The sequence below is a fragment of the Palaemon carinicauda genome, chromosome 40 (assembly GCF_036898095.1).
Source record: "Palaemon carinicauda isolate YSFRI2023 chromosome 40, ASM3689809v2, whole genome shotgun sequence".
NCBI classification, from domain to species: domain Eukaryota; kingdom Metazoa; phylum Arthropoda; class Malacostraca; order Decapoda; family Palaemonidae; genus Palaemon; species Palaemon carinicauda.
In genome coordinates, this window is record NC_090764.1 from 50449582 (window position 1) to 50464933 (window position 15352).

The window sequence follows — 15352 nt, forward strand, 5'->3', positions numbered from 1 at the left end:
TTTCAAAGCTCTCACAACCTTTAACCCGGTGGCTTTGCCCTTCATTGTAAAAGAAAACTATGCACTAAGTAGGAACCTTTATCTAATTTGACCATATCGTTCTTCAATGGTTTCAGAATGAAGTCACCATCATCATCATTAAAAGTACTTATACCATACAACTTGGTTTTGCCTGTTAGTTCAACTATTTCCTTTTCTTAATGGATCTCAATGCTATCTTAGTAGAGTTTCCCTCTTCAAATGTAATGAATCAAAAGTTTTTTCATCATACGTTAATTTCAATTATATTCTGATCAAAGTTCCATACTTTTTACATCAGATAATTAGCAATAGTATAGTTAAAACCAATACCAAGGATCCAATACTACAAAATAAGTTAAACATTTGCATCTAAACCATAAGGAGCTAGAATCTCTTGGTGTTTAGAGTGATGGTTTACTGGTATCCATAATAGAACCACCTATTTGACCATTCAAATCCATGTCTTTAGCCTCACCTAATGTCAACAACCATGCTGGGCAGGAGTCACCAAGTTCAAGGGATGGGGGATCATTTTCCAAAAGATCCATATACTGGTGTCTTTTTCTTTCTATTTCTTTGGTTGTTTCAATGCTTAATGATATCAAGAAAGTATCATATATTGGAAAGGAAATTACATTCTTCACCATCGGCACAGTGTGAGCAAATTTCCCAGATGATCCACTTCAATCCCCACTCGTGGAATACCACCAAAACAGATTTAGAGGCACAGGTGTAATCTAAACCCAGCAGTTAGGACTAAGGCCATACAAACATGGAATCATCATCCCTGTTTCTGTAATGACTGCTTTCCAGCCTAAAGCCAATAATCCTGCCCCTAAAGGCAGAGTCCCCTGGAGTGGGGATGGCTGAGGTCATCTAATAAGAGTATTAAGTGAAAAGGATGGCTTTGGTCGTCTAAGGAAAAACATGAATCCCAGGAATTTGCCCATGCAGAAATAGCATTGATAGCAATTTGAAGCTTTTGGCATACTTGTAGTGTAGATGAGCCACTACAATAAATTGCAAACTTATCAACAAATAGCAACCCTTGTATGCCAGGAGGTAGGCAACTCCCGAGATTATTGACAGCAACAATGAATAAGGTCACACTCAAAATGCTCCTTTGGGGGATCCCCTTCTTGCATAAAGGAAAAAAGGAAAAATATGGTTCTGACCCCACTCTTACTTTAATGGTTAACAAAGGCATTTGATATTTCCCTTAATTACATTAGCAAAGGGCCTAGCATACTTTAGTACTTCCTACCTGAAGACACTGTCTTTTTGATAAAAAGTTTTTGATTCTAGAAAGGACAACTTCCTAAGGATTAAATCAATGGCATACAGCCACACGTAATAAGGGGCGACAGTGAAAAGTCATGGCCAACCACAAAAGACACAAGGATAATCAGGATTAACGGCAAGTTAACACAAACTTACCACCTGTCTAGCGGCTTTACTGGAAACAATTGTACATCCATGTACTTTTCAATTAATTTGTCCAAGTTTACCAATCTTGAATATAACCCCATATCTGTTTACTTAGCATTTATAAAGAAAAGATAAAGGAAAAAATTTCAAAGCAAAATTAGAGAGGCTGTAAGAATACTGTAGATGTGAACTGCTTGTGGCCAAGTCAAGCTAGTCTTGTGGCCAAGTCAGGATAATCTTGCTGAACGACAGATGGGAGGGGGTTCCTCGCCACCTGCCAGTAGTTGTAACTACCTTGTTAGACTTTAACATCTGCTCCAGCTTTGGTTAAGTCAGACTATTATTGAAGGACAATGGTTTGTATTTAAGTAGGAACAAATAAAAAATGGTTTTGAAACCAAAAACAAAAATGAAACGGTTGATACCGAGAATTACCGGCGCGCTGATATACGCATCTTCATAATTTTTGGGATTAATTCTCAAAACTCCCTGTAAAAGAAGAAAGAAAATTATATTAAAACTAACAGATGGCAATAAAAATCTTACTAAAATCTAGTACATAAAAAATTCTCAAAATAACAAATTTCATAAAAACCCAGATAAATACCAATGATCAACTAGTTAGCAAATATTTTAATAACACTATACAGTAGTGTATACATGGTTTTCCTTAATTGAGTATAATAATAATAAAAAAAAATATATATACATATATACTTTCAAGCACACACACCTCAATAACTTCTCCCTTCTTGAGTTTCTCCTGTACTTGGAATAAACTCATGTAGGAGTTAAATACAGGAAGTGGCTTCTTATTTGCCATATGTCGTGGGGTGCCAGTGCCGCTTGGTGTGCCACAGCCCGGAGTTCGATTGGTGGTTTGTCGAGGAGGAGTGGTCCGCCTTGATGAAACTGTTGAATTATGGTCCTGGTTAGCCATCCTGTGAAGAAAATTACATTGAATTAGTAATGTTTTATGTTCAGATGTTCTAATACTTTCATCACAATTGGACAAATGAAAGCTAGCAACTCATTATCATGATAAAATTTTCAAAAGATATCACTTATAAACCTCTAGTAGCATTAGTATATGGGTAAACACTTAAAAACAATATGTATAAGTGAAACTCTACGGGATAAGGTAATACTAATTTCAAAAGTAACTTGAATTTTGCCCAGGTGTACAAACCAATATCCTTTTAATTCAGAATTTGAAAAAATTTGTATTTTTCTTAACTATACAATTCTGAGTCCATTAATTAGAAGCATGATCGAAGCTGGATATTTGGCAGTTGAAATTTATAACGACCTGTCAGCAGTTACAGGTGGAAAAAGAGGAAGCCCTGGCCCCCTACCAGCAACTTACACTTTTGCTTAGGAATTGCAGGAAGGATGAGGAAGGAAGTTAAGTTTAAGGACTTAGGTTTATATAATTAGGAAAAATTTGATCTTTTATATCTGTAATATGTTCTACACAGATACAAACTTTTGTCCTTTCATATCACTGGGATATTTCACCAAAATATAAAGCTAATATAGAGATGGGTTTACATTTATATTCATCTCCCCTTATAACAAGACTGTTGAAAACTACTACTTCAAGTAAAATAAAATAATGCCCAGCATGGTAGCTTGTCTGCATCTGAGTCCATTCCAGTAACATACAGGTTGACCACTGCACATCAAGGATGTGGAATAAGAGAGGAAATAGGCCAGACATTCTTACTCTTATTCTAGACTGATGATACTTCTTGACCCGTGAGGAGCTAAGAATGCTACACCACCAGCTGACCAGCTACCACAGGTCTCAGGGACAAAGTGTTGAAAGGATTTGTGAGCACATTCTCTTAGGTAACAGGCTGTGAAGGTTGTCCGACTATTCCAAGCTCTGGCCTTCAATGAGTTTCCATGAAGAGAAGAGATCCAGGCCTTTTAGCCTGAAGACTTAGCTCAAGGTTGAGCGATATCCATTCATTGCTGAAATGGAAATGCTTTTCTTAATGCACGAAAAGACGAAAAAGTATGCCATACGGTAGACTGTAGAGAGGCTACGACTGGAGAAGTGGTCACTGCTAAGGCACCAACTGCAAAAGATGGCCCACTTGGCCTGGTACACTGTTGTTGAGGACTTATGGAGGTATCCAGACATCTCCTTCAGAGTTCCTAGTAAAAAAGCCTCTAATTTGGAAATGCTGGACAACTTCCACTTGTGAAGTGAATCAGGAGGTCTGGGTATCACTGCTTGTGGCCATTTGGGTGGCACTAAGGTCATCTTGAGATTTGTTGCATACTGTACATAATGCTGGTGACAATGCTTCTGTTCAGGCAGAACGGCAGAAAAGCATAAGCATCAAGGCCATTCCATTGATGTTGAAAGGCATCCTCGAGTGGCGCTGCCTGATCCAGTACTGGAAAAATTACAAATTTTATATAATTTGTATTTTTCTTAGCTATAAAAACATCAGTCATTTCTTTGGGATTACTACTAATCATGTTTTCTACGACCAGCCAACCAAAATTTTGTTGATTGCATCATGCTTTCACCTGGGTAAATCCAGCACATGTGCAAGGAGCAAGCGGAAGGTTCCTCACAGCGGCTTTTCACGACAATGCTGGTCGCGAAGTGAAAAGGTGGTTCTTTTTCTCTTTGATCAAACCTTTCATATTCATGCCGCCTATCCTTTTAGTGTGTAGTGCTCTTGACATGTGTTTTATCAGTTTTGACAGTTTACTCATTAACTTTATATGGGGCATGCCCCATATGGGGGAGTTACGAGTGAGTGTTTATGTCCAGTAAATCGCAGTATTTATGTCTTACCCCATGACAGGATAACAACATTTGCAATATCCTTATGAGCCGGGCCGACATGGACTCGCCCTCCATGTCCCTCTTGCCTAGACAAGAGATGTTCAAGAGAATCTCCATGTAAATGTTGTAGGGATTTATCTTCCTCCCAATGGGAATTATGCTTCTTGTTGTAGGGATTGATCTTCCTCCCAATGGGAGTTATGCTTCTTGTTGCATTAAACAAAGTGATTTCTACGTTTCTGAGTCTCCTCCCGATGGAAGTTAGAGAAGAATATCTTCCTAGGTGACGAGAACCTCTCATCAATATTACATAGAGTTATTAGAAGCCTTATCTTAATACAACACAAATTCAAGAGTGTTGATTACGCACAGCGAGACCTTGGGAAGCCAGGTTCAAGCTCATCATCCAGGATAAGTGAACAAGAATATTCTACAATACAACCCCATTGGAAGGAGTCTTGAATTGAGAAAGCTTTTCACGTAAGTCAAAAGGCAACAGTGTTGGATGAAGAAAGTCTACATTTCTCAACATGTTCTCAAGAACCAAGTTTGCCTTATGACAAAAGGGTCCCTAAGCTGAGGTTTCCTCTAGAGTTTTATGAGACCCTAAGAAGCTTTTAATAGGGTGGCCAGACCGCATCAGCTGCAGTCACACTCCAAGGGTTCCCAGAACTATGTATTCCATTTAGCCTACCCTCTCTATCCCTACCCAGAGTAGGGAACTCGAGTAGGAGATTCACCAATACTATCGCATGTCAGTATTCAAGCAGGTGCATCGTTCAGCCAGATTATGCTGTATGAGCAGACATCTCAGCGTGTGATGATGTCATCACACACGTCAACCTTGCTGCGCATGAAGAATTTTCTTCCCTTCCCTCACAATTCATTCTAGTATATTCACGTAAGGACAGATCACATTCTAGCTTTAGGCATCAGCAATGCAGTAAGGTTGAAGCCCCCTAACTGGGAAGTTTGCATGGTGGCCAAATTCATGGCCCCACATACATGATTGACGAGTATAGAATGAGTGATTGTTCAGGGGGTTTCCCCTTCACAAATCATGGAAGGTGAATGTGGGAAAGACTTTACTTCTTTACTTTTAGGACTGCTTTTCTGGTAGGGTACCTACTTTCTACAGACCTTCAAATTCATTTTGTTGTATACATTCCACGGCGTTAAGCATTTCACACCGCATATTGCTTGTTTAGTGTCAGGACCACATTATTGAAGCTCTTTAACATAAAAAGGGCTTACGTTTCCTCTTGAATGCCTTAATATCTTCAGTCGTTCAGATGTCTAGTGGGAGGTTATTGTATAACCTAGGGGGCATATCAAAAGGCTCTAAAGCCTACAGTAGACATATCTCATCACTACAGTATCTCCTTCTACGCCTATTGACGCCAAGGGCCTCGGTTAAATTTCCCCAGTCATCTTTATCAAGAGCTTTTAATTCAATACTATTCTATTCATCATCTACTTCACGCTTCTTAGTCCACAGGCATGTACACCTTTGTCTTCCCAACTCTATTGCCTTGTGGAGCCCACTTAAACATTTGGTGAATGTGTAAAGAGCATGCCCAAACTATCTCCATATGGCACTTGAGTAATCTCTTTATAGTTTAATTTCTAAGCTTGTCCTGCCATTCAACTCCTAATATTCTTCTGAGGGCTTTGTTCTCAAATCTACTAAATCTGTTGAAGAATGTTTGATTGTTATACTACGACTCATGTCCACACAGTAAAACAGATCTCACAGAACGGATACATAGCCTGATTATGGCGCATATTCCAATACCAGTATTGAAAATAAATAACAAAGAGGTTTAAAATATAAAAAGTTGGGGCCTTTATTCTGTTCAAACAAGTAACTTATGGCAGGAGCAACCCTTATCAGTTTTTCTGAACTACCGGGTGGAAGGGGAGCCTCCTATGATATGTACTATGACAAAAGGATCAAAATGGGTAATTTTTACTAAAATCTGTAACTTTGTTAATAGAGGTTTCCGTCAGTAGTATATGGGATTCAAAATAGCGTATTTGCAAAGATCTATTCAATTATGCTAGTTTCAATGTTCTAACTAATATTGCACCATTCTATAACAACCAAATTCAGACCTCAAACCAAGCACTGGGCCATCGAAGACCATTCAGCGCTATATGATATAAATTAATGAACTGTATCCATACACTCACACCATTTGGTATCATTTCAACCTACAAAACCATTCACATCACTTTCGTACAATAACATCTGTCTGCCACCCTTAAGTAGGTTTCTTTAGCAAACTTCCAAAGGCGTTAAACAGCAATCTCCATGTTTGTCCATGTACACTATGATACGAACATTATAAAATAACTTTGGAGGTCCTATAGAGAGTAAGGTTCCTGTATAGGACCAGAAAAGCAGCCCTTACAGTAAGGTAAATAAATTAATGAGGTGTCGTTTCTCATAATCCCTAACAAGTGGCCTAACATTAAGTTGTTGAAACGATTCCAGTGCTACAATTGCTGCCTTCAGTTCTAGCACATTGATGGAGAAGCATAATTGTCTCTTCTTTAGACCAAAATACTGCTGCAATCTGTCTTCCCAATGTGCACCCAGCATTCCTTTGATATGTAAGTCTGTCTAGATGAGTGCGTGTGTGTTTGTGCGAAACAGGAGAGTACTTGTGAGCACGAACAAGAGAGTGAAAGACTAGGAACAAAAGTGTGTGAACACAATGCACTTGTACATGATCCCTTAGGTTTCTGCCATTCATTTTCATCAAAATCAATAAAAGTGACTGAATACACCAGGAACACTAATTATTTTCTGCATTACAGACATTGTACTAAAGTACAATTTTACCCTAATGGGAAGGTTTTAAAAACCGTCCCTACAGGAGTCGAATAGCCTGCAAAGTCTCCCGACTTATATGATCCCCATAGAAAATCTGTCAGCTTATACTCCCAAACGAAATGGTTTGTCAGCCGAGAAAAGGCCAAAAAAAAAAGGCCCAAACCAGATATGTCAAATCAGTATGAGAGTTTCTTTACGGAAATACTTCAAACAAATGAAATTTTAGCGATTTTCAAAACAAAGAAATATTAACAAAGCAATTCCAAAATACTAAGTTAACAATTTTCTTTTTAATGAATACTGTAATTTGTACAACTAATGATGGCCATGGAAGTGAATAATAACACTTAGCAAGACATTGAGGGAGAAAAACGGAATAAGAAATGAAGGTTTAATGTTCGAAATTTTTTGGAAAGTGGTGAAAGTATTTTAAGGGGAGTGAAGGCCAGGGTCCCCTGCTGTGGTGTGCGAAAAGGAATAGCAAAGCACCGGTTACCATAATAAAACCAGAAACGTTGCACACGTACCACTGATTGGCAAATATCCAAATTAGCAGCAACGGTGTAATTTTTGCATGGGAAATTTTTCCTTTGTTATACTTGCTTTCAGAGGTATTCCAAGTATGATGTAAAATGGCGAAAGGCAGAAACCAGATGTTACACACGTCTACGGAAAGCAGAACAAGGAAAAAATTCGACACATATCTTGGCTTTACCGTAAAAAAATGACGGCATTTTGTTTCGAAAATCTGAGGATTATAAGATAATGAAATGCCGGAACAATCAACATCAACTACCATACCTGAAATCATATCACAAAGGTAAATATGTGCAACAGACGTAGCTTCCACAATCGATGATCACTAACACTGTGAAGGGTGAGGGTCTGTCGACAGTCGACACGAGAGTCGGTCGGCTATCTCGGGAGTCGGGATGGTGGAACCAGTTATGTTGCTATTATAGAAAACGTGTAAGGAAGGGTTTCATTTTAGGGGGACTAAGCCATTTTGCATTAAGTCCTGCATGCAGGATTACATATTTTCATTTTGTGACTATAGCCAAATGTTCCTGCATTTATGTGATGTCACTCTAATCAAATATTCATATATTTCTATTAAGTAATTACAAGATCAACGCGCAAACTATATGCGGATGACACACAATTTTACTTCTCCATAAATGATATAGACGACACTACTGAAACTCTAAACCGAATCCTTGAGTGTTAGAGAATGGATGCTAATTAAACAACTAAAATGAAATGAGAACAAATCTGTGTTTATGGTGGTGAGAAAGAGAAACGCTGTGAGGATCTTGAATGATATTCAAATAAACATAAATAATGATTCAGCGCCGATATCAAGTAAAGTTCGTGATCTAGGCGTATTTCTTGACTGCAATTTCTCTCTCAATGCCCAAATAAATAATGTAATAAAACTGCTAGTTATCATCTAAGAAATATTGCTTATATAAATAAGTACGTGGATGAATGTTCCGTAAAGAAACTTGTGATAAACTGTTATTACAAGAATTGGCTACTGTAACTCCATCTACTACAATCTGCCAAAAGTACAACTTAAGAAATTATAAAACATAATAAACAGAGGAGCAAGATTGATAAAAGGTATCTCATCTAGAGAAATGATCACTTCCATACTAATAGATCTACATTGGCTGCCAATTAAAGCGAAAATTGAATTTAAAATATGTACAATAACCCACCAAGTGACCAGAACCGGTCGTCCAAAATATCCAAGAGAATTGCTACATATTGTGCAACCAACAAATTGTCCTGACACGAGAATAGTTGCAGATGGTTTCAAACTATCAGAACCTAGATACATGTGTACTGTAGGCTCTAGAGCCTTTATATATGCGGCCCCGAAATTATACAATAGACTCCCACGAGACATCCGAATAATTGAAGATATTAAGGCTTTCAAGAGGAAACTGAAGACCTTCATATTTTGTGTGTGTTTTGACAGTGATGATCAAACAGCAAGCGAACGTTGTGAAATGTTAAATGCTCCCGAATGAACATCATAAAATAAGCATGAAGGTCCTGTGGAGAGTAGGGTTCGCCTGCTGTACAGGACCAGATAAGCAGCCCTTAAAGTAAAGTAAAGTAAGTAAGCTCATGATATATCAATGGGAGTGCTTCTATAAAAGTCATCAGCATCATCTCCCCCTACGCCTATTGAGGCAAAGAGCCTCGGTTAGATTTCGCCAGTAGTCTCTATCTTGAGAATATAAATCAAACTTCTCCACTCACTATCCCCTACTTCACACTTCATAGTCCTCAGCCATGTAGGCCTGGGTCTTCCAACTCTAGTGCCTTCTGGAGCCCAATTAAATGTTTGGTGAACTAATCTCTCTTGAGGAGTGCGAAGATCATGTCCAAAGCATCTCCATCTACCCCTCACCATGATCACATCAACATATGGCACTCTAGTAATTTCTCTAGTTTCATTTCTAAACCTGTCCTGTCATTTCACAACCAATATTCTTCTGAGGGCTTTGTTCTCAAATCTACTACATCCAAGATTGTTTCATTGTCATACCATGACTCATGTCCATACAGTAACACCGACCTCACTAAACTGATATATATAGCCTGGTTTTTATATGTAATTTCAGGTGATTTGATTTCCAAATTTTACTTTACCTTGCCATTGTCTGATTTCCTTTTTTTCAATCTTCCATTAAATTCCAATTCTAAAGATCCTGTATTACATATCATAATTCCAAAATATCTAAATAATTCCACCTCATTAATCCTTTCTCCTTCCAATAATATTTCATCTTCAATTACATATTTCGTTATTACCATCTCTGTCTTTCTTCTATTTATCTTGAGCCCAACCTCATGTGATATTTCATGCATTCCGGTAAGCAATCATTGCAAATCATGTGGTCTTCTGCTAACAATAACAGCATTATCAGCATACTCTAGGTCAGCTAATTAAAGAATAATTTGATATTAAAACTCAAACCAACGAAAGAAACTTGACATGAGTTCTCAACGTGAGTTACATGGTACACAGTCTCATTCCATGCAAAAAGACACATTCGATCTCAATGTTTTTCTATATTTCCCTTTGCTTATTACAATTACACATCTCTAACAAACAAGCGCACACACACACACACACACACACACACACATATATATATATATATATATATATATATATATATATATATCACGTGTCAGCTTTCGTGATTTCTACACACACACATATATATATATATATACATATATATATATATATATATATATATATATATATATATATATATATATACACACACACACACACATATATATATATATATATATATATATATATATATATATATATGTGTGTGTGTGTGTGTGTGTGTGTGTAATTTTCTGCAAACAATATTGCCAATGAGAAACGATAAAATCAATGGTCCTTGTCCTTTACAAGACGAAGATTGACATTTAATCCGAATGCAGAGGAATATGATGAAGTAAAACACGTCCCTCATGAATACTTCAGCCTAAAGAAAAACATCGAATTTGAGACGTTTAAATTTAGTATGTGAAATATGAAAAGAATCAACGGATCAAATTACAGCGAGTTTAAAGCAAGAGAGAGCTTTTGTAACTTTGAAAATTCAGAATGGGAAAATATCAACAGGTTACGTTAATTGAACAAGCTGACGGGAACACATATCGCATGAAGTCAACACTATTGACTTTTCTTATCGTAGCCGGCAAAAATAATCATCTTGAAAGTGTATAATAAGCACAAAAAGCACAAATATGAAGTCAAAACTGTCGACTTTATTTATCGTAGCTGGCATAAACCACCCGCTCAAAATCATATAATATAAGAAAGGGAGAAATTGTGGTTGAAATTCTCCTCAGCGAGGACAGCGTCCTGGAATCCAGATTAATTTATATATATATATATATATATATATATATATATATATATATATATATATATATATATATATATATATATATATATGTGTGTGTGTGTGTGTGTGTGTGCGTGTGTTATTATGTCAAACTATTTGCAGAGGATACACAATTTAATTCTCCTTACATGATACAGACAACATTACTGAACTCCAAATCGAATCCTTGTCTGTGTTAGGGAATGTATGGCAATTAAACAACTAAAATAGAATTAAAATAAAACTGAATTTATGGTGGTCGGAAAGAAAAACAGCCTAAGAAACCTGGCCGATATTCAAATTATTATGATTATTATTACTATCATTATTACTATTATTATTATTATTACCTGTTAAGCTACTACTAAACATAAATAGCAAATCTGCCCGGATATCTAGTAAAGATTACGATCTAGAAGTATCTCTTGATTGTAATTTGTCTTTCAATGCTCAAATATATACTGTAATGCAGTAAAACTGATGGTTATCATCTTAGAAATATTGCTTTTATAAAGAAGTGCCTGGATTAACTTTCTGTTAAGAAACTTGTAATAAACTGTGTTATTACCAGGCTTGACTACTGTTACTCTATCTACAACAATTTACCAATAGTGCAACTCAAAAAAAAAAAAAAAAAAACACAGAACATAATAAATAGAGGAGCAAGACTGGTAAAAGGTATCCCTCGGCGAAAAAGGATCACTTATACACCAATTGATTTACATTGGCTGCCTATTAAGCAAGAATTGAGTTTAAAATATGTGCAATAACCCACTATCCAAGAAACTTTCTATATATTGTGGAGCCAACAAATCGTGTTCTCACGAGAATAGTTCCAGATGGTTTCAAATTATTTGAACTTAGATATATGTGCACTAGCCCTTTTACCCCAGAGGTATGTTGAACTTTCAAGCACATTTTGCTATATCCTTTTTTTTTTTTTTTTAAATTGCTCTAACAGCTTTAAATTTTGTCATAGAGAGGTCAGGTTGGTCTCAATCTTTTGGAAAATGCCTGAAGTTTCTCATAAAGTTATCAAAATATGATAAAACATGTAAATAACAGTGTTTTTCCAAAACGTACCGGTACGTTCATTGGGGGTGAAAGGGCTAGCTAGGATCTAGGACCTTTAAATATGAGGTCCCAAGGCTATACAATAAGCTCCCACTTCACATCCGAAAGACTGAAGACATCAAGGCTTTCAAGAGGAAACTGAAGACTTTTTTGCTTTCTAAGTGCTTCAATAATGTGGATCTAACAGCAAACGAACTGAATTCCTTGGAATGTATACGATAAAATGACTGTGAAGATCTTGTAGAGTAGGGTCCCCCTGCTGTATAGGACCAGAAAAGCAGCCCTTAAAGTAAAGTATGCGTGGATGAAACCAGGAAAGTTCCTGAGGCCTAAGTCATTTTAAACATGTGTAGCTTACTCTTACAATGCTTGTGGACACTAGCAAGTTCATGAATGTCATAGATGAAAACTGAATGTCCAACATGAACCAACCGTGACAAATTGATAAATTCAAAATTAAGGGTTATACATTTGATCAACTAACATCACTTCCATATGTTGGATTAGCTTCTAAACGACCACATACAAGACTTAGGTTATACAACTCTCTCATGATGAAAATGCAATGCATACTCTCAAAGTGCGATAATTTAAAGTTTTGAATAATGTACGACAATACGGTAATTCAGGAAATTATATGAAAATTCAATGCTGATATAAAATATTTTGAAAATCCTGAGATGGTAAAAAGCGGAGATAAGTTATAAAGGATAGAAGATCAAAGAACCTTTTCAGAGAATTAGCATGTTCAATTTTTCACTGCGGGTCATCCATATCATCACTAAACTACAAAACATATTGCCTGCCTTTGGTGAGGTGCTAATATAAGATGAGTTTCCTTCTATCACGCTCTAATATAAGATGAGTTTCCTTCTATCACGCTCTGATATAAGATGAGTTTCCTTCTATCACGCTCTAATATAAGATGAGTTTCCTTCTATCACGCTTTAATATAAGATGAGTTTCCTTTTATCACGCTCTATTATAAGATGAGTTTCCTTCTATCACGCTCAAGCATAAAATGCATTTTCATTGTATACAAGTGTATTAACCAGACCTATTTACGTAACAGAGGCCAATAGGCACACACACCTCTCACCTTTCCTTTGTGGTCGCTGAAAAAAAAAAAAAAAAAAAAAAAAAAAAAAAAAAAAAAAAAAAAAAAAAAAAAAAAAAAAAGGGGGGGGGGGGGGGGGGGAGAAATTGTCCCTCTTTTAACACACCTCATGTTTTGAGAATACGAAGGCAATTAAAGAAAAAATCTGATTTATGTCACATGATTGAACCCAAATTGTTTGTGAAATATAATAGCCAACTTACAATCAACTTTACATCCTTTCCTATTCATAACCTTGATTAATACTTTCATATCGTAAAAAGCACAGCTAGGGCGGTAATAGTCACTAATAATGAAATACTGTATTAATTCCCCATGTATTTTACATTTTGAAACTCGTTTTCTTTCCATTACGCAATCTTAAATCGTCTTCGTTTTGCTGCTACTTCTAGTTTGCCAAGGATTCATTAAGTTCGTCTACATCGGCCATGCATTCACAGTTGACTTTTTGCGACTTCTGGTCCATAAAAACGTCTGACTAGTGACACCGGCAGAAACAGTACTAGTGGAAGTTACCCAAGTGCCAGATTAGCTAAAATAACACCTGTGCATGCAAGGGCCATGTAGACAAAATTGGGGAACCCTTGGCTGATTGGAAGTGGCAGTTAGAAGGGAAAAGGGAAAATTATGAGATGGAAAGAAAACAACCTTTAAAATCTTAAGGAATACATGCAATTGACAAGGCATTTCTTTATCAATTACTCACATAATCCTAGTTCTGATGTCAGCGCAAGAAAACCTAGAGTTAAGGATGTAAAAAGTAGCCACGATAAAGTTCATGCTAAATAAGGTATTTATTTCAAATTTCTATAACGCTCATATTCAATCAAGTGGCATTATTCGGACGATAAAGCATTTAACTAGTTTATCTCATTCTGAAAACAATGTGTGGGAAGAGAACCACTCCTTACTTAACTATGTCTTTCCAGTGACCAAGAGGGCAGGAGAAAAGTGTCTTGGTCTAATTATTGCCTAATTATTGCGCTTTCCTAAGCCTATCTGCTATTTGAGATAGGCAATGAAGCATAGTTCCATATAATATGAATGAGTTATATACTAGAGAGTGCTGGAAGGAGACTGCAATATGTCACATAACCCATCCTATTTTAGAACCTTAGAGAAAGCAGGTAATATGTTTTGTAGTATAGTGATGACGTGAATTTCCCATTACGTGGAATTAGATAAGCTGATTTTCAGAAGTTTATTTGATCTTATAAAGTTCAGCATGATAGTTTACTTATACTTTTTACCATTTGGTTAACAATCATGGGACATATGGATGGATGTATAAATTTCTGAATGATCGTACATTTTGAAGATGGTAAAATTATTATAGTTTTACAATAAATATTATAATCTCAATACAACTGGCATAGTAGTGGGTCAGTCTGTTTACATTACCCGAGTTCATTTACATTGTCAGCTGCAACTTTTGGTCTAGCGCAACTCCTCATTCGCCTACAATATATGAGAACTGAAAGTTTTCCTTGGTTATTTTGGAAATTTGTGACCCCTGCTAACTTCCAGCTTGTGTCCGGTACCAAAAGGATCACCCGTTTTCAATCGTGACATGCAACGCTATACATTTCAATAAGAATCACAGACTAAGGGAGAGAAAATACTATTCGCACTCACCCATTTTGTTGGGCGGCTTCTCCACTTGAGGCGGACGACACATTTGAGGTTGTGCTACGCCTTCGAACGGGCGTATGCGACGGTGTTTGTGGGCTGTTGCTACTTCCATGAGTGGGCGCAGGAGACCTAGCTTTGCCAGACTTAGGTGTAGCGCTCCTCAGCGACTGTTTCGAGGAACCAGCAGATAGATTGGGGGACTTTCTTGGAGACCTCGAGGTATCAGACTTGGCCGATCCATTGGACTTGGCTGAAGCACTGGATCGGACCGACAGATTCGACCTGGTTGACGATGCATTGGATTTTACCGAAAGGCTCGACTTGGCTGATGCACTGGACTTGGCCGAGTGGAGGGACACTTCGCTGCCACAAGGTGAATTGGTTTTGCCACAACGCTCTGCAAAGGAAAGAAAAGAATGGATGAACAATAACTATATGACTTACGAAAGGAGAGAGAGAGAGAGAGAGAGAGAGAGAGAGAGAGAGAGAGAGAGAGAGAGAGA

The 15352-nt window shown here is 37.1% G+C and overlaps 1 protein-coding gene across 11 annotated transcripts in view; it reads right to left on the minus strand.

Moving 5' to 3' along the window:
• Positions 1–15352, minus strand: part of Dis3l2 (Dis3 like 3'-5' exoribonuclease 2) — a 374186-nt gene that overhangs the window by 16803 nt on the left and 342031 nt on the right. For 10 of the 11 annotated variants that reach the window (XM_068363716.1, XM_068363715.1, XM_068363724.1 and 7 more), the window contains 3 exons: positions 14853–15246; positions 2183–2390; positions 1885–1938 (listed from right to left, as the gene is read on the minus strand). In XM_068363716.1, the coding sequence (XP_068219817.1) occupies positions 1885–1938; positions 2183–2390; positions 14853–15246 (656 nt within the window). Of the gene's footprint in view, positions 1–1884; positions 1939–2182; positions 2391–7898; positions 8054–14852; positions 15247–15352 lie in introns of those variants that run through there. The other variant, XM_068363725.1, reaches the window with a different exon arrangement.